The sequence below is a fragment of the Chiloscyllium plagiosum genome, chromosome 15 (genome assembly GCF_004010195.1).
Source record: "Chiloscyllium plagiosum isolate BGI_BamShark_2017 chromosome 15, ASM401019v2, whole genome shotgun sequence".
In the NCBI taxonomy this organism is placed as follows: Eukaryota; Metazoa; Chordata; class Chondrichthyes; order Orectolobiformes; family Hemiscylliidae; genus Chiloscyllium; species Chiloscyllium plagiosum.
This window is the reverse complement of record NC_057724.1, coordinates 62,274,609-62,301,101: the sequence shown is the minus strand read 5'-3', so window position 1 is coordinate 62,301,101 and position 26,493 is coordinate 62,274,609. Positions and strand designations below refer to the sequence as shown.

The 26,493-nt window shown below is 41.8% G+C and overlaps 1 protein-coding gene across 1 annotated transcript in view; it reads left to right on the top strand.

The window, feature by feature from the left end:
* The first annotated feature begins 965 nt into the window (after positions 1–965).
* Positions 966–26,493, top strand: part of eda (ectodysplasin A) — a 265,839-nt gene continuing 240,311 nt past the window's right edge. Inside the window, exon 1 of the mRNA XM_043705039.1 lies at positions 966–1,436. Within this exon, the coding sequence (XP_043560974.1) occupies positions 1,131–1,436 (306 nt within the window). The 5' untranslated portion in view covers positions 966–1,130. The remainder of the gene's footprint in view (positions 1,437–26,493) is intronic.

The window sequence follows — 26,493 nt, the reverse complement described above, 5'->3', positions numbered from 1 at the left end:
AGAATGAGAAGTTGGTGCTATTTTGCTAAAACATAATTCAGGGAATAATATTTGGACTTATTTTGTAAAGCAAGGGACAAGAACACTATTCCCTCTAACTGCTCTCGTTTAACCTGAAAGTTTGAATATTTGGATAGTTTGGTCATGCTATGCAGGATAAAGTTTAAAGGAACTCAGCGAGGGAAACAAAAAACGAAAATAAAGCAGGCAACGTTTGTTTATAGTGAATACTGTAATGCAAATAACGCACCTCATAATCTTGTGTTTCTGCAGGTGAGATGGAACCTTTAGATCTAGATCTCCTACAGTGTGGAAACAGGCCCTTCGGCCCAACAAGTCCACAACGACCCTCCGAAGAGTAACCCACCTCCGAAGAGTAACCCACCCAGTCCTATTACCGTGGCCAATTCATCTATATACGGAGATAACCCGAGCACTTGAAGGGACCCACGCAGACACGGGGAGAATGTGCAAAGCCCACACAGTCGCCCAAGGCTAGAATCGAATCCAGATCCCTAGCGCTGTGAGACAGCAGTGCTAACCACTGAGCCACACTGCTGCCCTACCGTTATGACTTAAGTTGGCTCTGCAAGTTTCGAGGGGGAAAGATCCAAATGGTGTCAGGGGTTCATGATCAATTTGCTGACCCCATTATCGCTGTAAGAAACAGGGAAAACGTGTATGAATTGATTGAACAGAAGCTGCACAGGCGGACACTGGAATGCCGAACGAGAAAAGAAAGCAGAGATACTCTGTCTAAGGTGACTTTCTTTTGATTGCCTCGAACATCTCCACAGATATTGCTGAAGACTAGCAACATTTTCTGCTCTTTTTTGTATCTAATTCTGACCGATGCTCAATGATGGGCGTTGCAATGGACCAATTGAGGAGAAGCTCCTCTCCTTGAGGTGGGACTTAGAGGTTTGATTGGCAGGTAGTATGTAACCTCAGTCAGTTTCACTGTCTCAGAAGGCATTTACATGAGACCCCTCTGCAGCGCAGGAAGTTGCTGCTGCTTAAAATCAACTGGATGTTTCTTTTCTCTCTGCGTTGGGCTTTGGTTAAGAAATGGACGATTGATTATGGTTCAATGAGGCAAGGGATCTGGGATTGATCCTCATCGGGAAAAGATGACATCGAAAAGTTTCGAAGGCAAGTTATCAAACTACGGGAAAGAGCTGCCCCCCGCCTGCAGCAACTGTAGGAAGCAGTGCACCAACTGTGGGATGTTCCTGGGTTTCTTCGCCTTGTCCTTGTGCCTGCACCTGGTCACGCTGCTCTGTTACTTGGATTTACGCTCCGAGGTGAAACGGGAGCTGAGGCCGCAGAGCAGGAGCGAGGGTTCAGCCGAGCACTCACAGGATGCTTCCTTTCTGTCGCTGGAGCCGGGCGAGCAGCATTTCCTGGACAGAGCATCAGCTGCTGCCGCTGACCGGGTGAGTGGGACTCGGGAGATCTCTCTTGCAGCTCCCCTCTTCCCTCCCCAAAACATCTAACACTGTCTCGGAGCTGTAACTGATCCCCCGGTTAAACTTCCCTGATGTAATTCAATGTCTAACCAACCCATTTATTGCCACAGTGAATAACCCAAGGAATATATCGTATGTAAATTCAGCAAGAGATTTCTTTTTATCCCCCAAATATGTGATGGGGGGGGGGGGGGGGGAGTTAGTAAGCATACGTACTTTGGACTAATACGTTAAATATCGCTGTTTATTTTGTCTGCAGAGCAATTTTTACATCAAACGTTTGCTTCCATCTTTTGTGGAATCGCGCTCTCTCCATCATTTATTTTTAATCAACCCATTCAGTAATGTTATCGTTCACCTATGGAGGAGGTGGAACTTGAGCGCAAGTCTTGTAGCTTAGAGGTAGGGACACTACCACCGCACCGCAACAGCCTTCTGTTAGGTACTTGACTGTCTGGCTTTCTGGTGAACAGGTGATTATCAGTTATGCTGTGTAAGAATAACTTACGTTTGTTTCACTAGTTAATGGGCAAAAAAAGAGCTTATTTCTTTAATAGGATGTATTCCTTGTTGCCCTTGAGAAGGGTATTGGGTCAACAGTCATCACAAGATTATATTAACTTGACTCAACCTTTAGATGAAGGGTTATCTAGCAGCTTAGCTCAATGTGAAGAATTTGAAAGGATACTCCATTGGAATTAAAGTCACACACCGCCAGATTTTAACATTTGCCTGTTTTGTACTACAATCTGAGATGAAGTTTGGCCCTGTATGGCAATCACTTCTGTAATGATTTGGAAATGCCGCCTTGGATTGGGATGGATAAAGTTAAAAATCACACAACACGAGATTATAGTCCAATAGGTTTATTTGGAAGCACTAGCATGACCTTGGAGCAGCTTCCATGACTCCTCAATACACACAATAAACCACAGCAGATACAGGAGTTAGTCTACGTGGGGAGTAATCAGGAAGGTAATTGTTCTGGATTGTTGCTGGAAAGTACACATTGGTAGATGTTTAGAACTAACTTGGTCACATTAATTGCCTATCACTCAGTATGTAGACTCAAAAGTCGAGTGTGTGGTGCTGGAAAAGTACAGCAGGTCAGGCAGCATCCAAGGACCAGAAAAATCAATTTTCAGGCAAAAGCCCTTCATCGATTTTCCAGCTCCTCGGATGCTGCCTGGCCTGCTGTGCTTTTCCAGCACCACACTCTCGACTTTAATCTGCAGCATCTGTAGTACTCACTTTCGCCAATGTAGCCTCAAACCTGAAACATAGTCTTTCAGCAATGAGTGTAATGGAAGAACAGTTATTGTTTGTAGTCCAAATGATTTGGTGAATAGAATGGAATGGTAATTTATTGTCATTTGTGTTTTTACAAATGCTATGGAACTGTTTTTTATCACCTAAAGTTGAAGTACCAATGATAAATTTATGATGCGAGGGAAGAAAGACTCAATGTCAGGACTCAGTAATAGACTGTAAGATTCACTATTTTTGTGCATTAAAACTGAATAGATGTTATAACTATCAGGTATAGGATTACCAATACAGTCTCTGATTAAAAATGTCAGTAGTTTGTAAAGTTTAATTCATATGAAAAGTACTATAGATGAAATTAATTACTAACAGTTTGCATTCATGGGAAAGGTGTCATTGATTGAAATACATGCTATGATTGTTTTTGAGAGTTACAGTGCATTTTTTCAGTAATTATTGAGGTTCAGACCAAAATCATTGAACTTTACAGTGTAACAGACCCATCTTGTAGTGCTGGTTTGCTAAAAGAGCTCTTCTCATAATTCCTTACCCTCCCTACCTTTTTAAATAGACGTACAGCCAACTTCATGTTACACAGTATTGCTCAGTACAAAGTTAAAAATCACATAACACCAGGTTATAGTCCAACAGGTTTAATTGGAAGCACTAGCTTTCGGAGCGCCGCTCCTTCATCAGGTGGTTGTGGAACTCGAAAGCTAGTGCTTTCATTTAAACCTGTTGGACTATAACCTGGTGTTGTGTGATTTTTAACTTTGTACACCCCAGTCCAACACCGGCATCTCCAAATCTTGCTCAGTACAATGTTTTTCAATTACTTTTCCATGACAGTAACTGGTTAACTGGCAGTAACATGTTCTGTTCTGTATAGCAACGTTGTAATAATGGTGCTGTGTGCTTTCTCCTGCTCTGGAAATCGCTCAAGTTTTCAGTGATATTAAACCTTGGAACTCCCAGCTGGGAGAATACATTCAGCATTAATCCTACTAATGTGTAGGCACAAGACAAGTATTATGTGCCTGTAATAACTTGTTAATTGTTTTGAAGTGACGTGTCACTACAATTACTAGTCAACATGCCAATGAGATCACAATAATTTAGGATATCCAAAAGTTATGAGAAATCATGAAAATATTTTGTTAAGAATTTTGTTTTAGGTATCAATGAAAACAGTTCCATATTTCTGCATGTGCTTGTATTATATTACATATCTGCAATTGGTGCAAAGTCTGGTGTTCAACATTTCTGGTAAGATAATAAATTGTTACAGTTTTAACTCCGTTGGAAGAATGTGATTCCAGAAATAATTAGATTGTAGGAAGACTGTAAATTACCCAATGGCTAAGTAAGCTTAAAAGTGAGGAGATTAAATAAATATCTGATTTAAAAAAAACTGTTCAGTTGAGTGGGTGAATGAATACTAGTGTTATTAGACAGATGGTCCTTTTGCACTGATCATTAGTTCTGTGTTGAAATGTACATAATGCAATCACGTTTGTTTAATGCATGGGAAAAGTAAATGAGGATGAGTGTCCTGTCCACTCTGCACATAGTTCAACCAGGAGAATGAGTAAAAGTTGAAACAAGACTAGAAAAAAAGAACCAACAGAGTGAACAGGGTCTTGGAATAAGTAATTTGGTTTAGTAACAATGGTATATCGTGCTCCCCATTTATTTACTTTATTCTTCCACTACGATGGAAAGACATTATTTGATCATTGATTCAGTTGTTGTCAGTGGAATCTTATCTTGCACTTAATTACAGAAGTGTACAAAGTTTAAAAATCACACAACACCAGGTTATAGTCCAACAGGTTTATTCGGAAGCACTAGCTTTCAGAGTGCCGCTCCTTCATCAGGTGATTGTCGCTCCGAAAGCTAGTGCTTCCAAATAAACTGTTGGACTATAATCTCGTGTTGTGTGATTTTTAACTTTATCCACCCCAATCCAAGGCAGCATTTCCAAATCATTACAGAAGTGATTGCCATACAGATTTACTTATTCCCTGTGAAATACTTTGGAACATCTGAGTTTGTAAACTGCTTTTGAAATGCACAAAACTGAAAGAATTGCGGATGATAGAATCTAGGGGAAAGGACCCAGAAATTTCTGGAAATTCTCAGCAAGTCTGGCAGCATCTGTGGAGAGAAATCAGTTATCCCTGTTTTAATTATGAAAATATCTTTATATGCACACAGTTACTAAAACAGCAGAGTATATGGGAAGCAAACCAAAGGCATTTCTTACTTATCAAGGCTATATTTACATGCATTCAAGGTACTGGGAGGGTCTGAGTTAACATTTCAGATACAGTGACTCTTCTTCAGAACTGAAGGTAGCTAGGAAAAATAAGGTTCTTTAAATGGGAGGGGGGAGAGTAAATGATAGATGGGGATAGAATACAAAGATAGAAACAAACAGTTGAACAGACAAAGGAGTTGATAACTGTCAGCCTGGGAGAATGAATTTCTGCTACTGGGGACTACTAATGGCAGACAATGGGTAGTGTGTGGTAGCAGGCCATGTCATGGCCTAGTATGAGGCGATGGGGGAACATCCGGGGAAAGGTGCTTAAGCCCTAAAATTGTTGAACTCAATATTAAGTCCAGAAAGGCTGCTGGGTCCCCAAGTAGAAAATGAGGTGCTGTTCTTCCAGCTTGCGCTGAGCTTCACTGGAACACTGCAGCAGGCCTGACAAAGAGATGTTGGCCAGGGAATGGTGGAGGGGTGGGGGGGGTCAAAGTGGCAAGAAACTTGATGCTCAGACTCATTTTTCTGGGCAGAATGTAGGTGCTGTGTGAAGCAGACACCCAAGTCTGCGCTTCATTTCCCCAATATAGAGGAGACCAATTGTGAGCAGCGAATACAGTAGACTAGATTGAGTGAAGTGCAGGTAAAGTGCTATTTCACCTGGAAGGTGTGTTTGGGATCTTGGATAGTTTGGGATCTTGTTGCAGGGGAAGGTGCCATGAGGCTGTGGTTGGGTGTTGGGAGTGATGGAGGAGCTGACCAGGATATCGTGGAGGAGACAGTCCTTGCAGAGTGTTGACAAGGGAGGGGAGGGGGCTATGTGTTTGGTAGTGGCATTTCACTAGAGGTGACAGAAATGGTGGCTAATGATCCTCTGGATGTGGATTCTGGTGGGATGGACCCGATTACTTTTGTGGGAGGGAAGATCGGGGTAAGGGCTGAGGTGCAAGATGGGTCAGACAAACAATTAAGGGCTCTGTCAATTATGGTGCTGGGGAATCCTCAGTTGGGGAAGGTGGACATTTCGGATGCCTCCTTTGTTGAAGTTGGCATCAGCGGAAATATGGAGTAACTGGGAGAATTGAATAGAGTCTTTACAGGAAGCAGGGTGTGACAATGTAAAGTGAAGGTAACTGTGGGAGACAGGTGAGTTTGTAGTCCTGATTAGCAGCTATTCCTTCTCTCTGACTGACCTTTAACCACTCCTTTGTCTGTCCACCTGATTTTCTCTTTCATTGGGCTTTTACCTCCACATATCCACCCCCTAGCCTCACCAATCTTCTGTATAAAAAAAAAATCCCTTTCCTAGCTGCCATCAGTCTGACTTAGGATCACTAGATCTGAAATGTTAACTCTGATTTCTCTCCACGGATGCTGCCAGACCTGTTGAGTTTTTCCAGCAATTTTTGTTCTTGTTGTGAAATGCAAATTTTTTGTTTTTGAGATGGATCAGAGATTCTATTTTTTATTAAAAGAAAGCGTAAAGGCAAATTATTTCTTACTTGTTTATGAGATGTTGCCTTCTCCGGCATTTGCTGTCCATCATGAATTGAGTCACCTTCCTGAACAGCTGCAAAGTATATGATAATTGTTTTACGTTGTAAAATTTATGGCAGACATATACTGATTAAATGTGTGAAAAGTTGCCAGCCTAAATACTTTTTAACCACTTTTATGATCCACATAAATACAATTTTACCTTTTCTAAAGACATGTAGTTTATATTTTCAAAAGGTTAAGCAAATGACAATGGTATTTTTTATTTAGATACTGCCTGGTAGTATAAAATATGTCCAGTCATTTTCTAGGAATGTTTTCAAATAAACTTTAACACTGACCCACTTAAGGAAATATTAGAAATAATAAGCAAATGTTTGCTTGACAGAGGTTTTGATGGTGTCTTAAAGGATGTTTACAGTATGAATTGATTGACTAAAATCAGGGATATGCAAGAATGTCAAAATTGGAGAAGCTTCTTGGAAGCACTGTTGGAGCATAGGGATAGGGAGGGGAAATGCCAAGGAGATTTGTATACAAGGTCGAAGAATATAAAATCTAAAGCATTGCTTCACAGGATTGATGGATGAATGGGACTTGGTGCGAGTTTTGGATGATCTTTGTTTCCAAAGTGGACCATGGGAAACTGGCCGTCAGTGTCAGAAGAAGATTTGTGGTTACATGGAATGAGGGATTCCACAGCAGATGAGCTGAGACAGGGTTTGGATCATGCTAAACTATAATAGCAGTTTGGAGATTAATGTTTTAAAGTTGTGATTGGATGAAGTCTGGTCACTTGCACAAGGGAAATACGTTTGGCAGTAAACTGCAATTTCTGAGAAAATATTCTTGACCATTTTTTGGCCGTTATATGTTATAATAAAATTGATTAGAACACCAGTACATTGCACTATAAAGTGGTGAGATTTAGGTTTACATATTATTGTCTCTCCTTTCTTTGTTTTTCTTCACTTTTAATCAGCCATGTTTTGTACTTGCCCTGCTGAAGTCCTGGCTTCAGCTTAGTATTGTGTTGCCTTTGGCAATATGTTGAGGGATAGGCAGACAATTACTTTTGTAAAACAACCTCAGTTGCAACCAAGAAGTGACAGGGAAGATTGGTTAATTTCCTGTTCATCAGTGAATGAGTTTTAGCCTCACAAAGGAAAAGCTTCTGTTCAGTGTAATTTTATGAAAGAAAAGACCTGCTGATTTGGAGAGACAAACCCGTCTCCTTGGTAATTGAGGTATCAGTGCAACATTAAGTAAAGAGCAATGGGTACAAAGAAGGGTGAAACAAAGCACACTACCCTGAGGGGGGTCAGATGATGCCTTAAACCGAAAGAGTGTCTCCGAACTGTATTTTAAATGCTGAAACTGAAGTAATTGTTCTGTGTAATCCAGATATCTATAACCTTTATCAGTTGTAGTGCAAGCGTTATTAAGTTTGAATAGGGAATTTGCTGGGTAGCATGATGGCTCAGTGGTTAGCACTGCTGCTTCATAGTCCCAGGGTCCCAGACTTGATTCTAGCTTTGGGTGACTGTCTGTGTGGAGTTTGCACATTCTCCCTGTGTCTGCGTGGATTTCCTCCCACAGTCTAAAGATGAATTGGCCATGCTCAATTGCCCATAATGTTAGGTGCATTAGTTAAGAGGGAAATGGATCTGGGTAGATTACTCTTCGAAGGGGCTTTGCCTGAAACGTTGATTTTCCTGCTCCTCGATTGCTGCCTGACCTGCTGTGCTTTTCTAGCACCACTCTAATCTAGACTCTGATCTCCAGCATCTGCAGTCCTCACTTTTACCTACTCTTCAGAGGATCAGTATGCCCTTATTGGGCCGAAGAATCTAATCTAAAATGGATAACTCAATTCTATGCCTTTTTAAAAATTCATTTCTGGATGTTGGCACTGCTGGTTAGGCCAGCCTGTGTCACCTATCTTTGTAGCCCTTGAGGAGGTGGTGATGAGCTGTCTTCTTGAACTGTAATAAAAATTACACAACACCAGGTTATAGTCCAACAAGTTTATTTGGAAGCACTAGTTTTCAGAGCACTGCTCCTTCATCAATTAGCTGTGGAACATGATGACAAGGTCTTTTCCCAGGGCAGGGGAGTCCAAAATGTCATACATGATACTGTAATCTTTTGCTATAAATTGTGTTTTATAATCCCATTCAACAGCTACCTGAAGGGGCAGTGCTCCAAAAGCTAGTGCCTTCAAATAAACCTGTTGGACTATAACCTGGTGTTTGTGTGATTTTTAACTTTGTCCACCCCAGTCCAACATTGGCTTCTCCACTTCATGAAGCACTGTAGTCCATTTGTTTCCTGACAATACTGATAGGGAGGGAGTTCCATGATTTTGACACTAACGGAGTTTCCAAGTCAGGATGGTGAGTGGCTAAGAGGGAAACTTGCAGGTGGTGTCATTTCCACGTATGTGCTGCCCTTGTCCTTCCAAATGATCATGGTCAATGCAAAAAGCCTTGGTGAACTTTGGCAGTGCATCTTGTAGATTGTGCACACAGCTGTGACCGAGTGTTGATGCTATAGGGAATGAATATTTGAGCATATGGTACTAACCAACTGGTCTACTGTGTCATAGAGATACACAGCATGGAAACAGACCCTTCAGTCTAACTTGTCCATGCTGACCAGATATCCTAAATTAATCTAGTTCCATTTGCCAGCATTTGGCCCATATCTCACCCATTCCTCCTTATTCATACACCCATCCAGATGCCTTTTAAATACTGTAATTGTACCAGCCTCCACCACTTCCTCTGGCAGCTCATTCCATGCATGCACCACCCTCTGCATGAAAATATTGCCCCTTAGGTCCCTTTTTAAATCTTACCCCTCTCACTCTCAACCTATGGTATCTAGTGTTGGACTCCCCTAGAATGGTGAAAAGGCCTTGTCAATTTACCCTATCCATGCCCCTCATGATTTTATAAACCTCTATAAGGTCACCCCTCAGCCTCCAATGTTCCAGGGGAATTAGCCACAGCCCACTCAGCCTCTTCCAGTAGCTCAAACCCTCCAGTCCTGGCAACATCCTTGTATTTTCTGAACCCTTTCAAGTTTAACAACACCCGTCCTATAGCACAGAGGCCAGAATTGCACGCAGCATTCCTAAAGTGAACTAACCAATATCCTCTGTAGTTGCAACATGACCTCCCAACTTCTATATAGTCCATACACTACTGATCAATACAGGCAAGCATACCGAACTCCGCCTTCACTATCCTGTCTATCTGTGATTTTACTTTCAAGGAGCTATGAGTTTGTACTCCAAGGTCTCTTTGAATAAGTCCTGCTCTGATTTGCCTTTCCAAAATGCAGCACCTCACATTTATCTAAATTAAACTCCATCAGCCACTCCTCAGCCCATTGGCCCATCTGATCAAAATCCCATTGTTCTGTGAGGTAACCTTCTTCGCTGTCCACTGCACTAACAATTTTTGTGTCTCAAGCAAACTTACTAACCATACCTCCTATATTCACATCCAAATCACTTACATAATTCATGAAAAGCAGTGGACCCGGCACCAATACTTGTGGCATGCCGCTGGTGACAGGCATGACAGGTATGACTGAAAAGCAACCCTCCACCACAATGCCTCCTATCTTTGAGCCAATTGTGTCTCCAAATGGCTAGTTCTCCCTGTATCCCATGTGATCTAACCTTGTTAACCAGTCTACCATGTGGAACCTTGTCGGCTGCTTTATGGAAGAAATGTAGACAATGTCCACTACCCTGCCTTCATCAATCCTCTTCATCACTTCTTCAGAAAACTCAGTCAAGTTTGTAAGAAGTGATTTCCCGATCATGACAAGCTGCTTGTGTTGTTGGAGCTGCACTCATCCAGGCAAGTAGGACTTCTGACTTCTGCCATCTTGATGGTGGACAGGCTTTGGAGAATCAAGAGATTAACGTTGCAGGATTATTAGCCTCTGCCAGCATTTGTAGCCACAATATTTATTTTCCGTGTTCTATTCAATTGCTGGTCAATGATAACTCCCTGGATGTTGACATTGGAGCATTCAGCGATAATAATTCACTGAATGAGAAGGGCAATGATTAAATTCTCTCACTGGTCATTGCCTGACATTTGTGCGGCACAAGTATCACTTGCTGCTGTGAAACAAGCCTGGATATTTTCCAGATCTTGCTGCATTTATACAATAACTGTTGGAGTATCTGAGGAGTTGTGAATTCTCTCAGACCTTGTGTAATCATCAGCAAGCATCTCCACTTAGAGTCATAGAGATGTACAGCACAGAAACAGACCCTTCGGTCCAAATCGTCCATGCTGACCAAATATCCAAACCCAATCTAGTCCCACATGCCTGCACCTGGCCCATATCCCTCCAAACCCTTCCTATTCATATACCCATCCAAATGCCTTTTAAATCTTGCAATTGTATCAGCCTCTACCACTTCCTCAGGCAGCTCATTCCATACACGTACCATCCTCTGCGTGAAAAAGTTCCCCCTTAGGTCTCTTTTATATCTTTCCCCTCTCACCCTAAACCTATGCTCTCTAGTTCAGTACTCCCCCACTCCAGGAAAAATATTTTGTCTATTTATCCTAACAATGCCCCTCATGATTTTGAAACCTCTCTAAGGTCACCCCTCAGCTTCTGACACTCCAGGGAAAACAGTCCCAGCCTATTCAGCCTCTCCCTGTAGCTCAAATCCTCCAACCCAGGCAACATCCTTGTAAATCTTTTCTGAACTCTTTCAAGTTTCACAACATCTTTCTGATAGGAAGGAGACAAGAATGGCATGCAATATTCCAACAGTAGCCTAACCAATGTCCTGTACAGTTGCAACATGACCTCCCAACTCCTGTACTCAATACTCTGACCAATAAAGGAAAGCATACCAAACACCTTCTTCACTATCCTATTCTAACTGCGACTCCACTTTCAAGGAACTATGAACCTGCACTCCAAGGTCTCTTTGTTCAGCAACACTCCCTAGGACCTTACCATTAAGTGTATAATTCCTGCTAAGATTTGATTTCCCAAAATTTAGCACCTCACATTTATCTAAATTAAACTCCATCTGCCACTTCTCAGCCCATTGGCCCATCTGATCAAGATCCTGGTGTAATCTGAGGTAACCTTCTTCGCTGTCCACTAGACCTCTAATTTTGGTGACATCTGCAACTTTACTAACTATACCTCTTATGCTCACATCCAAATCATTTTTATAAATGATGAAAAGTAGTGGACCCAGCCCCGATCCTTGTGGCACTCCATTCTGGCCTTAAGATAAAGGGAAGGTCATTGCTAAAACAGTTGAAGATGCTTAGGCATAGGAAAATACCCTGAAGCAGACCTGCTGTGATTTCCCAGAGCTGAAATGATTGATCGCCAAAAATCATTTTTTTTGCCAGGTGTGACTCCAACCAGAAGAACATTTGCCCCTGGTTCCCATTGATTCTAGCTTTGCTAGGTCTCCTTGATGCCATATTTGGTCAAATGTGGTATTAATATCAAGGAGAAAGTGAGGATTGCAAACGCTGGAGGAGAGAGTCGAAACATATGGTGCTGGAAAAGACCAGCAGGTCAGGCAGCATCCAAGGAGCGGGAAGATCGATGATTTGAGCCTAAGCCTTTCATCAGGAATCTGGTGGAGGGAAGGGAGCTGAGGAATAAAGAGGAGGGTGGGGATGGGGCTTGAGAAGAGGTAGCTGGGAAGGCGATAGGTGGATGCAGGTGGTGGAGGGGTGTAATGGGGAAGGTGGGGCATGTAGGTGGGAAGGAAGATGGATAGGTAGGACAGTTCAAGCGGGCAGTTGAAGATGTTTGGGTGTCAGAAAATACCTGGAAACATTCACGTTGGAGGCTTGAATCTGGGATGAGGTGGGGGTGGGGTAGGATAAGGAAACTGGTGAAATCAACCTTGATGTCATGCAGTTGGAGGGTTGAAAATCCCCCATCTCATCTCAGATCCAACCTCCAACTTGGTACTGCCTTCTTGAAATCCTCCACCACAAAATCCAAGCCACCCGACACCTGGAGGAAGAATGCTTCATCTTTCACCTTTGCCCCTCCAACTACATGTCATCAACATTGATTTCACCAGTTTTCTCATCTCATCTCTCCCCCCACCTCATCCCACATCCAACCCTTCAATTTGGCACTGCCCTCTTGAACTGTCCTACATGTCCAGCTTCCTTCCCACCTATCTGCTCCCTCGTTCTCTCTGACCTACCACCATCCCATCCCCACCTCCATCTACCTATCACATTCTCAGCTACCTCCCCCCCGCCCCCCCCCCCCCCCCTTTATCTCTCCCTCCCTCTGACGGGACCTTAATGTGAGCATTTCTGTCGCTCAGACACAGGACACAAACTCCGGGTCTTTTTGCTTTCATCACTTTGCTGTGAGAAGGTATCAAACTAAGGCTGCAAATTCTAATTGCTGCTAGTCACTTTCATCCTTGCTCATATTCTTTCAAATGTGCGATAGTTAACACTGAGTGCAGGACTTTCACTGCTGTTCCATATTTGAAGAATTGGCACAACTGATCAAGAGGTAAGAGTTCAACATTGAGGATTCTGGGTAATCCAAGATGGAGGGCGAGAAAACTTTCTGTCTGTAACAGCTGCCCCTGTTTTGAGGTATTTTAGGTGTTGGAGGTGATTTCCTTGAATTCCAGGAGCAGTAATTACTGTTTTATATGCTGTTGCATTGTTTTGAAACTTTGAAGAAAAAGAAGTCAAACAACAGCACTTTTAAAAGGGAGAGGAACAGACAAAGGAAGTACATGGTGAGGTCAGTTCAGGAGAGGGAGAGAGAAAAAGAAACCTACACTGCTAACTGACACAGCAATGAACTGCGCAGTTACTGCCTTTGCTTTTTGAATTCATGTATCGCTGGACAATGGAGTGCGTCTGGGAAAATGAACAAATAGTGAAATTCAGAACTAATTTTGGAGGAACCTGTTTGGGAGAGGTCACAGCACAGAAACAGAACTGAATATTTAAGTGTGGCCTTACAGTAGTGAGTAGGATTAAGTTTCAGTCCAGTTGAGGTGTAGCCCATTTTTTTCTACTATGTGCTCTTGCTCTAAAAATGAGAAGATCTACCTCCTGCATCACTGAGCCATGCATTGATACTCCCTATTGACTTATTTCTACTTTTGCTAATGTGCAACACTAGGAGTAATCAAGTAATTGTTACCTTTGTGATTCCACTCTGACATTCTCCCCCAGCTTCTGAAAGGCTGACTATAGGCCATCTGTACCTGTACTCATTTTCATATTGTCTTAGGTGTACCACATCTTTGAGCTCACTCCCATCCACTGTTATACAAATGCAAGCTGCGCTCCTTTATTAGTATGGTTTTAAAGGAGTTTTCAGTAAACATATGAGAACAGTAAGAACAGTACTCAGCATTGGAAGTGGATGTGACAACATCTTTCCCATGGTGCCATGCAACAGAAGTATGCATCTGTTCTCCAAACTATAGAATCTCCTGTACTGACTACATTTCTACCTGTTGCTCTTCCTTTCTGCACTGCCCACTCTGTCCATTGTGTCCATAGCCTGGACTGCATTTGTCAAGGTCTTGTTACTCCCAGTTGTCTCCAATGTTCACTAGTAGCAGATAGACTGGCAGCAGGTATCATGGACTGTCATATGAGGAGAGGTCCAGTAAATTGGAACTGTACTCATTGGAATATAAAAGAATGAAAGCCAATCTTGTTGAAACATACAAGATTATTATAGGAATTGACAGGGTAGATGTGAAAAAGTTGCTTCCCCATGTAACAGTCCAGAACAGAGGGCATAAACTCAGATTCAGAAGTTGTACATTCAAGGCACAAATGAGTAAGAATTTCTTCTTCCAGAGGATTACAAATGTTTGAAATTCTTTACCACAGAAATCTGTTGAAGATGGGTCATTTAAGTACAATCAAGGCTAAGAAAATAGGTTTTTAATCAGTAAGAGTTGTAGGGAAAAGGCAGGAAAGTGGAATTGAGGATTTTCAAATCTGTCCATGATCTCAGTCCATGGAGGAGCAAACTCAATGGGCAGAATGGTCTACTTTTGCTTCTTTGTATCTTGGTCCTATGTGCATCCCAAATGTTCCTTCAAACCATACTTCTTAAAAAAAAGCAGATTTGTTTAGTTCTCCGAATGTCTGAAATATTTTGAAACATTTCACACAACTTATCAAACAGGATTCAACTCTGAACAATTTATGGCAATATTGGGTAACCAAAAGTTTGGACAAAAAATTAAATTTTGAGAAATGTAATTTGAAGGGTTGGATGGTGAGGGGAGCAGCTGAATCAGTGATTTCGAGAACTTGGAGTCTAAATGGCTGAAGACACAGCTGCTCATTATGAGAATCAGAGATGCACAAAAGTCCAGAATTGGAGGAATGTATGGCTGGAGACTTTAGAGACAGGGATTAATGTTTTTTTTTTATTGTTCAGTCATGGGAAGTCACTCACCATCTCGGCCAGCATTTATCGCCTCGAACGGTTTGGATCTAGAGTCATGTGTAAGTAAAAGTCACAGAATCCCTCCATCGAGCGAGATACAAATAGGTTTTTATAACAATCACTTCATGGTCATTGCTGAGTTTGCAATCTAGATATTTATTAAATTCAAACACCAAATTCAATTCTGTGCCTGCTCCTTTTGTAAACATCATGAAACACATTGGTATGATTAACATTAAGGAACTGAACTTCCAAAAAAAAAGACATCAAACTTAAATGTAAACCATTTCACTCTTTAAAATCTCTCACTGTAACAATCAAGCCAAAATAATTGGAGAAAGCAAACGTTGGAAAACATTAGCTTGCTTTCACTTAGCAGATCAGAAACTTAACTAAAACTTATGGCAGTAAAGTTTTTGCTTTCAGTTCACGGAAGTCTTGCTTGAAGTTAGATGTAAGACAGTTTCTCCTGAAGAAGGAGGAAACCGTCAGGAAACCGGTTATCTCAGTGTATAAGTTTTACTTCCAAAGTTCAAGGTGAGAATAGTTTGCTTAGAAGCCTGAAGGGGTTATTCAAGGCTAAGAAATTTAAAGCACAGTAGTGTGAGGAATTAATGGAAAGACCATCAAGTTCTCAAGACAAGGAATTTTAAAAAATAGTCAAGCCAAACCTATTGATGTGATAGAGAAGGGAACTCTTTCTTATGAGTACTGATAAATTATTGGTGTTAGAATAGATAGGATTGTATTTTTAATGTGTTTTGAAATCTCTCAAATTTTGTTATGTATATTCTATTTTATCTGAGTTATTTTATCGAATAAGCTTCTATTTATTGTTAAGATCAAATATGTAGCATTGCATGCTTATATTGGATCTTGCCCGAAACATCGACTGTCCTGCTATTCTGATGCTGCTTGACCTGCTGTGCTTTTTCCAGCTCCACATTTTATCGACTCTACATTTCGGGCTAGAATCTACTTTGCTAGATTTTTAAAAATCTATATTACACCACCTGGGATAGTAACAATGTTCAGATGTAGACGGGGGATGAGTAATAGGATAGCGAACCAAATTCACAGCAGAGTGATGGGTAGTGAACTGAGCACCAAAACCAAGCGGCAAGGTGAATAGGGCAGTGATGGAATCTTTAGTGTAACAATGATATCAGTGACACTGTGCATGTGTCTATTGGTGACCAGGATGCAATGACCTATTCTGGACAGCAATAGAGTCAGCAGCATGGAGTGTCACTGACTGTTCCCAGGGAGTTTAGTGTTCTTTTCAGTTATAGATGTATCAAAAATAAAAGCTTCAAAACTGCAGTCAGTACAGACCACAGCTTACAAAATATGAAATGCATTGCAACACTTGGACCTCTTGCTGTAATATAGTGCGTGATATTCAGGTGACAAGTTGACAATTAGATAACAAACCTTCAATTGGAGTGTCATATATCATTTTTCTAAGTTGCACGTGAAGGTCATTTTTTTAATGCCCCTTCATCCAGATGTGGGCACCACTGTCAAGGCCAGCATTTGTTGACCATGCCTAATTGTTGTCCATTCCCAATTGCCTAATGGGCATTTAAGAGTGAGCACATTGCTCTGGCACCCGGGGTTACCTGTAGCCCAAACTCGGTAAGGATAGTAGATTTCATTCGCTAATGGACATTAGTGAACCAGTTGGTTTTGACAAATATCAGCGATACTCTTCACTTCAGACTTTATTAATTGAATTTAAGTACAACCAGCTGCAGGTTCTGACCTGAACCCATGTCCCCAAAACATTAGTCTGGGCCTCTAGACTATGAATTTGATGACACCATCAGTATAATACAATCTGTCCTCGGTTTACCACATTTCTAATGGACTAATAGGCTTATTTTAATTGGGGCTGAAAATGTGTTACTGGAAAAGCACAGCAGGTCAGGCAGCATCCAGGGAGAATCGACGTTTCGGGCATAAGCCTTTCCAATTGGGATCTTTTATGCTTTATGGAAATCAGAGTAGCTATTCTCCTAATCTTATTGCTTCTCTCAGAAACGAGGAAATATTAATGTATTCCATTCTGCTCACATTTTGAGATAGAAAGACCATGACTGAAGACCTTGGAGGTATTCAGACAGCAAGATTGTTGAGTAACACAGAGGTCCCCTAACATCTGTCCTGGGACTGCCCATTAAACAGAATGGATACTGAAGACAGACAGTGACTAGTGGTGGACCACAGGGATCAGTGCTTGGAGCCCAGTTATATATGCTGGAGGTGTGAACCAAATGCAATATTTCTAAGTTTGCTGACACCACAAAATGAGGTGGAATTGTGAGTTGTGACGAGGTTGTAAGGATGTGTCAGGCAAGTGAAGTGTGTGGGCAAGAAGCCAATGCAGTATAATGTGTATAAATGTGAAGTTATGCACTTCAGTGTAAAAGAAAACAAGAAGGCAGAGTATTATGTAAATGGTAATATATTGGAAAATGGGGATGCAAGAAGGGATCTCAGTGTCCCCGGTATACAAATTGCAGCAAGCAATTAGGAAAGCAAATAGTATATTAGCTTTCATTGCAAGAGAATTTGTGTTGAAAATGGGTATATCTTCGTGCAGTTATGGACAGCCTTGACAAGGCTGCAACTGTAGCATTGTGTGCAGTGAAATGCAATATTCGTCTCCCTAACGAAGAGAGGATATTCTTGCCATAGAGGGACAGCACTGGAGGCTCACTAGGTTGATACTAGAATGACACATCTGTTGCATGAGGACGTTTAGTTCGACTGGGCCTATATTCACGGAATTTAGAAGATTGAGCGAGGATGTGATTGAAACAAAAACCGTCCTAATACAGGCTAGGCAGACTAGGTGCTGAAAGGGTGTTTCTCATGGTTGGAGAGACTAGAACCAGGAGTCACTGTCTGTCTCAGGATACAGGGTAGACCATTTTGAACTGCAATTGAGAAAACATTCATCACAGAGAGGGTGATCAACCTGTGGACTTTGCAGAGGAGGATGTAGAGTCATAGAGATGGACAGCACGGAAACAGACCCTTCGGTCCAACTCGTCCATGCCGACCCATTATCCCAACATAATCTAATCCCATTTGCCAGCACTTGGCCCATATCCCTCCAAATCCTTCCTATTCATGTACCTGTCCAGATGCCTTTTAAATGTAATTGTACCTCCGTCACTTCCTCTGGTAGCTAGATGCCTATTTCTATCTAAAAAATCATGCCTCAGTTGAACCAACCTCCACCACATTTCCAGGCAGTGCATTCCATATCCTGTCTACATGCTGTGTGAAAACATTTCTTTCTCACATCAGCCTTGCTTTTGTGCTCTCATGGTCTTTTTCCTTTTGCAAGCAGGAATAGCTTCTCCCTCTCTACTCTATCCATACTGCTCATGATTTTGAAAATCTCTTCTCGGCCTTCTTCTCGAAAGTGAAGAGTTCCAACTTCTCCAATCGATCCTCGTTGTTGAAGTTTCTTATTCCTGGAATCATTCTTACAAATCATAATGCTTCATGAAGCAGAAATGTTTTTGTCATAACTTGGCAATGACTTTGAAGTTAATTAGACTTAGAAGACTTATGAATCTGGCCAACATTCTGCATCTTCCCTTCAGGTTGGCAGTATCTGGATCTTACAGTTGTGTTCTTTTCTGATGGATTTAGTGGAAAAGGAAGAGAAAAGATTACAGATACCTGCTTTGATGTCAGTGCTTTTACATGGAAAGGTTTGACTGTTGACATAGATCTGGTTGGAGCTTAGAATACCATACCCAACTGTCATACAGAATATGGGCTTTCCCTTCTAATATTGCCTTTCGCTGCCCTTTACGTAACCCATCAGTTACTGATGTCTAAATGCTCCAAACTGTATTCTCTCCTGCCGGACTACATGTAGTTGTCAGCCCAGCATGGTGATTTCCTGGTGTGGAGGTCTTGTCCTCGTCTTCAGTTTCCAGGTATTCCAGTGGTCTGACAGGCAGTCTCACCCAGGAGTGGCAGTCCTCTTCAGAGGCTTTCAATGCAGTATTCCCGTGACCCGGCAGTCTTATTCTGGCTATGTCTTCAGGGTATTCCTTCATCGGCCTTCTCTAAGGCCAGGAGCCATTAATATTGTATTAATGTTACTTAAATTATTATGCATGACTCCTGTCATTGACATTGGCTCTGTGGTGCTGTGATTGACAAAGCTTTCCCCTGTATCTTTCATGTAAAAACACACATAATAATAACCTTCTATTCTGGACAAATCTCTGGTGCTTGTGCCCAATCTGATACCAAAGGCTACTCAATCATCGGTAATTCCCTTATGGGTGAACATTGGCTTACATTACCCTGACACATTCAATCTAATATTCTGACTTTGTCATCAGTTCCCTTTGTGACAAAGCCCCTCCCAATGTCAGTAATCACCTCCAGCCATATATTGCCCATTCCCTAACTTGCTTCATCAAACCTCATCATCCATTGCAAGCCTTTTAATATAAACCTGATAACAACAACTCTCTAATCTCCTCCAAATTTGCATCTATTAAACAGACCTTAAAAATCAGATTTTTAACTTTTAACCCGAGTTTGTCTTTTCTTTCACGCCTCGGGTGCAATTATTTTACATTAAATTGGCCATGCTAAATTGTCCATAGTGTTAGGTGCATTAGTCAGAGGGAAATGGGTCTGGGTGGGTTGCTCTTCAGAGGGGTAAAAACAATGACTGCAGATGCTGGAAACCAGATTCTAGATCAGTGGTGCTGGAAGAGCACAGCAATTCAGGCAGCATCCGAGGACAGGCAAAATCGACGTTTCGGGCAAAAGCCCTTCTCTTCAGAGGGTCAGTGTGGACTGGTTGGGCCGAAGGGCTTGTTTCCACACTGTAGGGAAACTAAAACTTAAATAAACGACGTCAGTGTATGTGGCCAGGACCTAATGCAGGTGATGGGCTTGATTAATGGCAAGTTTTAAATACTAAGGGAAACAAATTTCTTTAATTCATTGTAGGAGCAAATTACTGCAGATGCTGGAGTGTGAACTTCAGATTTGATGAAGGGTCATCTAGACTTGAAACATTAGCTTTTTTTTCATGGATGCTGCCTAACCTTGTGATCTCAAGAGTTATTTATTTTCAATTCTTCAGTTCATTCCCTGATATAGTCACTATTTATCATCCCCAATTCTTCCTAAAAAGGCAACATTCTCTAAATACTACTCGCCAAATGCTGGTGTTGATTTATCCACAGAGATAGGAGAACAGAAGTTCCAGGACTTTGACTCCATGAAAATGCAACAATGGCAATACATTTTTTCGGGCAAGTGATTTTTGAAATGGAGTGTTCCAGTGCATTTACTGTGCTTGTCTTTCAAAGAGCCAGAGATCACAATTTGGGAAAAGATGTCAAAGAAATGTTGATGAGTTGCTACAGCGTTCCTTGTTCTTATGAAAGGAAGTGCAGCTGCATTGTGGCTGTGGTGAAGGTGGGGTTTGCTTAAGGTCATGGATGGGGCTGCAAAGTCCTGAATGTTTACTGTGTTTGGTTTTGGGAGGACAGTTTTCCTGTAATGCTCCAGGCCGTGGGCAAAGCAAACATCAGGAAACAGGGAAAGCAAACTTGGTAAAAGCAACAGAGTGGAAACTGAGAAAGTGAGCACTGCTGATCCCGGAGATCAGAATCAAAGACTGTGGTACTGGAAAAGCACAGTCGGTAATGCAGCATTGGAGGAGCAGGAGAATTGAGGTTTCAAGCATCAGCTGTTCATCAGGAATGTGGGGGGCCCCAAAGGGCTGAGAGATAAATGGAAGGGGAGTGCGGCTAGGAAGAAGGTAGCTAGGAATGCGATAGGAGGATGAAGGTGGGGAGTGAAGGTGATAGGTCGGAGACTAGGGTGGACCGGATAGGTGGGAAGGAAGATAGACAGGTAGGGCAGTTCAAGAAGGCCAAATTGTGAAGGTCTGAATGTAGTCTAGAGCCCTTGCGGGATCAGTCAGTTGCACAGGCAGGCGCTGAGGAAGGAGATGTAGCTGTTGTAGTGGTCTGGCTGAAGAGCTTCAGGGTAGAGGAGATGACCTGGCGGTACAGTGACAGGGGGACTCACAGATCCTTGTGAAGGGAGGAGGAGAAATTCTTCAAGTCTTCGGAAGGATATCCTAGGAATAGGCTCCACAGTCAGGTTATAATCAATTTTGAGAAGATTGGGACTGCGGATGCTGGAGATCAGAATCAAAAAGTGTGGCGTTGGAAAATCACAGCTGATCAGGCAGCATCCGAGAAGCAGGACTGTTGATGTTTTGAGCATCAGGAATGTGGGGGGCCCCAAGGGGGCTGAGCAATAAGTGGGAGGGGGGACCCACTACTACAGCCACATCTCCTTCCTCAGCGCTTGCCTGCGCAACTGACTGATCCTGCATGGACTCCGGACTACATTCAGACCATCACAATTTGGCCCTCTTGAACTGTCCTACCTGTCCATCTTCCTTCCCACCTATCGGTCCCACCCTCCTCTCTGACCTATCAGTATCACCTTCACCCCCTCACCTTCATCCACCTATCGCATTCCTAGCTACCTTTCTCCCAGCCCCACTCCACTCCCATTTCTCTCTCAACCCCCTTCCTGATGAAAAGCTTATGCTTGAAACATTGACTATCCTGCTCCTGGGATGCTGCCTGACCGGCTGCACTTTTCCAGTGCCACACTTTTTGACTCTGAAATAAAAACTGTGTCTGAGACAGATTAGTTTCGGAAAATTTGTTGTGTTGAATTATCACATTGGGTCGGAATGCAGCACACCAGCAGTCATCTGTAATTTGTCAGTATCTCAGTAGGTCTTCATCATAGCTTATGCTGGAAGCTACTTTTTGGAGGTGCCTTAAAACATTCATTTGGTGCAGTACATCGAATGCCCCCACCCCCACCTCAGTGAGGCTCTGTTTCTGTAATCTCAGCATGGGGCACTTACTGCCTGTTGCAATCACAATGCCGTCGTGGGAGTGGGTGTGGCTAAATGCTGCATGAGGCAATTTTGATCTTTAAAATGGATGGCAGCACTATTGAGTGAGTGAGACACAAGTGAATAACACTTATTTGTAGTACAACAAAGTGTTTACAAGAACCGATTCATTTTGTGTTTGAAAGTGATTTTAACAATTTGACCTGGGGCAGGGTGTCACCAGTCAGTTCCTTAGACCCCAATCAATATGCACTATATAAATCAAAAATTGGATAATTAACTTTCTCAAAGATGGAAATTTACTGCTGTGCACTTGGAGTGAAGTTATGCTGCACAATGTATGTAATAGCTGAGTTGTCCACTCTTTTGATTTTGACAAAATATGGCATATATATCTGAAATTGCTTTAGACTCTTTGCATTGAGACAAGACATTATCTGAAATCAAAAAACTTTTCCATTTGGTTAGCATGCCAAATCCCACTCCAATTCAAATAAATCTTTCCAAGGAGCAATGACTTTGTGTCTGTTTCAGGTTTTCTGAGGGTGCCCACAAGGATTTAACTAAGCTATTGACCTTCACTGTCTAGATTTACCAAAATAGATGAAGTGCTAAAAGACTGTTGGCACTCATGTAACAGATGAGTGCAAAATTGCTGTCATTTTCCTGGTAACATTTTCCAAGTCTTTTCTCTCAAATTTACCTTCTCACTCATTCAAGGGATGTGGGCTGGGCAATCATTTTTTTGCCAATCCCCAGTTGCTCACAGGGCACTTAAGAATCAAACACATTGCTGTGGATTCGGAGTCACCAGTCAGACAGAGTAGGTAAGGATGTTAGATTTCTTTCCCTAAAGGACACTACTGAATCAGCTGTGTTTTATCTGGTAATAGACAATGGTTTCACATTCATCATTAGACTAATAATTCCAGATTTTAAAAACAAATTGAATGCAAGTTCCATCATGGTAGGATTTGAAACCAGTTTCCCAGTCTCTGGGTTTATATGATAAGCTGCCAGAGGAAGTGGTGGAGGCTGGTACAATTGCAACACTTAAGAGGCATTTGGATGGGTATATGAATAGGAAGGTTTGGAGGGATATGGGCCGGGTGCTGGCGGATGGGACTAGATTGGGTTGGGATATCTGGTCGGCATGGACGGGTTGGACCGAAGCGTCTGTTGCTATGCTGTACATCTCAATGACTCTATGATTCTAATACCATTTGGTGATTGCTTCCCCTTTCCTACCTTCTGTTGTGAGAGCAGCGAAATTAAATCTGCATCTATACCATGTGATAGCTGTGCTAATACCGTCCTCTTGAAATGTAGATATCCCATAGGGCCTATAATGTATTAGGGCAAAACCACTTACTAGTTAACTGGGGAGCAAGACTTTTTGTATTGAGCAAGAGGTACTACATTGCAGATTAGGAACTAGTTACACACTGCATCGTTATTCTGGGCATTATTACAGAGACAAAAACAAAAGTTGCTGGTGGAACTCAGCAGTCTATCAGTATTTAAGGGGTGAAAGCACAGTTAATGTTTCACATCCAGTGACTCCTCATGAGAACTTCACTGGACCTCTGAAGTCCACACAGAAGGAAGTAAACTTGGACGGAACATAGATTGTTTGTTTTACATGCCACATTCAATTCACTTTTCCTTCCCAACTGAACAAGATGGCATTAATTCCCAACAGGGAAGTCTTGATGCAGCTTGCCACTTAATTGTCTGGACCTGCATTTAAACCGCAAACAAGACATGGCCGGGTGAGAGTGTACTGCATTTTTCTTAAATGCCCCATGCTGCCTGTGTCATGACTTACTTTGTCTTGTTGGCTTGGTCTCAGCAAAGCAGACCCTGTCTTCCTTTTACGTGACCAGCATGTACACTTACTTTACATTTACATTTCTCCATTATCGCTACTATTATTGGTCCCTTAGTCTCTGGGCACTCTCGCAATCTGTACCACTTGCTTATCCTTTTTAAACTGTAACATTATTATTTAAAAATGGAAGGAGACAAAATACAAATAATTATAGGCCAATTAGCTTACCATTTGTTATTGAGAAAGTATTCGAAACTATAATAAAGGACGTAACAGCAGAACATTTAGAAATATATGGTACGATCAACCAGAATGAACAGAGAGCAAAGGGGAAATCATGCTTGATAAATCTATTAATATTCTTTGAGGAGGTAATATGAGGATAGACAAAGGGGAAGCAATATATATTTGGATTTTCAGAAGTTGTATGATAAGGAAGACATGTTAGACTATTTGATAAAATAGTAGCTCATGATGTTGGAAATGGCATATTAGCATTGTTGGACTTTGGCTCAATCTACAAACTTACTTTCTTCTATGTGTGAGCCAAGTCCTGCGTGTTCTTTTAAATGAAGCAATAGGAGAAGATATTCGGTCTCACACTCTTAATTTATTTTACACAGTAAGTGAACAAAGCATTCAGAGCTCTGGGTCTAAACCCCTTTGTCCCTGACAAACTATAAAAATATGCCAGTTCAAAAAGGAAAGACCTCGTTTTGTCCCTGCCCCAGTCTTTTATACAATAAAAAACGTCATATAAACACTGAGGTAGAATTATCTTCTGATTGGGTGTTAGTCTGACTCCTTTCCCCACCTTCTTACATTCCTAGCTGTCCGACCCCACGTGACCTTCTTTTGCCCGCGAAATGGGGCATCACGTGGCCTCCTTGACCCACTTCCGAGGCGCGAAACGGGACGTCACGTGATCGTCCGCACTTTTCCGGGGCGCGAAACGGGACATCACGTGACCAGTCCGCACTTTCCGGGTGCGAGACGGGACGTCACGTGACCAGTCCGCACTCTTCCGGGTGCGAGACGGGGACGTCACGTAGCCACGCCCCGCACTCTTCCGAGTTCAAAATGGGAACGTCACGTGGCCACGCCCCCTGCTTGATTTACAGAGTCACCACAGTTTTAAATACTGAATCCATCCAGAGTCACAGCCAGCCTTCCGTTTTTAAAGTAAGAAATATATTTACAGCATGAATAGAGAATTGGAATAAAGGGGCCATTTTCAGGATAGCAACCTGTAACTAATGGAGTGCCGGAGGGATCAATACTGGATCCACAATTAATCACCATATATATTTCTGTCTAAGGTAAGTGAATGTACTAAAGATAAACTTTCAGATGGCACCAAAATAGGTGGGAAAGCAAGTTGGGAGGATGACTCAGAGTCTGCAGAGGGATAATGACAGGTGTAGTGAGTGGACAATGTTGATAAATGATGTTTGCACTTTGGCTGGAAGGGAAAAAGAGCTGAATATTATTTAAATTGAGAAAGACTGCAAAGAGCTACAAGGGAGTCCTTGTGCATGAATCACAAAAAGCTGGCAGCCAACATCAGCAGGTAAAAGGGATGACACATCGAATGTTGGCCTTTATTTCAAAGGCAATGTAATATACATATAGGGAAGCCTCTCTAAAGCTACACAATGCATGAGTCAGACCACAGCTGGAATACTGTGAACAATTTGGGCCCTTGCATGAGGAAAAATATACTGACTTTAGAGGCAGCCCAGTGAATATTCACTCAACTGATTTCCGGTATGGAGGGATTGACTTATGAAGAGAGAGTGATTAGATTGAACCTATTCTCATTGAAATTTGGAAGAATGAAAGATGACCTTTTTGAAACACATACGTTACTTGGGGTCTTGACATTTTAGATGTGAAAGGTTGTTTTCCCCTTGTTTGAAGTCTAGATCCAGATGGCATAATCTCAGAATAAGGGCACATACATTAAAGACAGATGAGGAGGAATTCCTTGTCTCACAAGATACTGAGTTTGTGGAATTCTTTACCACAGAAGGCCGTAGATGTTGGGTCACTAAGTGTACTCAAGGCTGAGACAGACAGTGTTTTAATTGGTAATGGAATCAACAGTTATGGAGAAAAAGCAGGGAAGTGGAGTTGAGGACTATCAGAACAGCCATGATTAGGCCAGTTTCTGCTCCTACATCTTAGTGTTATCTGTTTACAACATCAAAACCACTATTTTCTAGCTCCTTTCATATCCATAGAAGAATCATTGGACTTGAGTTGTTCATGCCATTTCTCTTTCTACAGATGCTGCCAGACTTGCTGAGTGTCTCCAACATGTTTTTATTACAATACTTTCAAGTCTGTATTTCATCAAAGTTAATGCTGTAACAGATAACTCCTAGGATTTCAAAATCTGAAGTCTTGTGGTGAAATAAAATTTTTGGCTTGGTAACCTCGTATATCTGAATATAGCTTTAAAAAAACTGGAGCTTAAAATATGTGTACTCCTCCATAACTGACTCGTTCATTCTTCTCATGAATTTGAATTTGATTGAATTGAATTTATTGTCACATGTACCGAGGCACAGTGAAAAGCTTTGTCTTGCAAGCAATACAGGCAAATCACAGAGTTAAGTAGCATAGATAGTAAATAATAGGTTAACAGCGGCAAAAACAAAAACACAAGTATAGCGAATGTTAAGAGTTTGTGAGTTCATTCAGTATTCTAACAACAGTAGGATAGAAACTGTTACAAAAC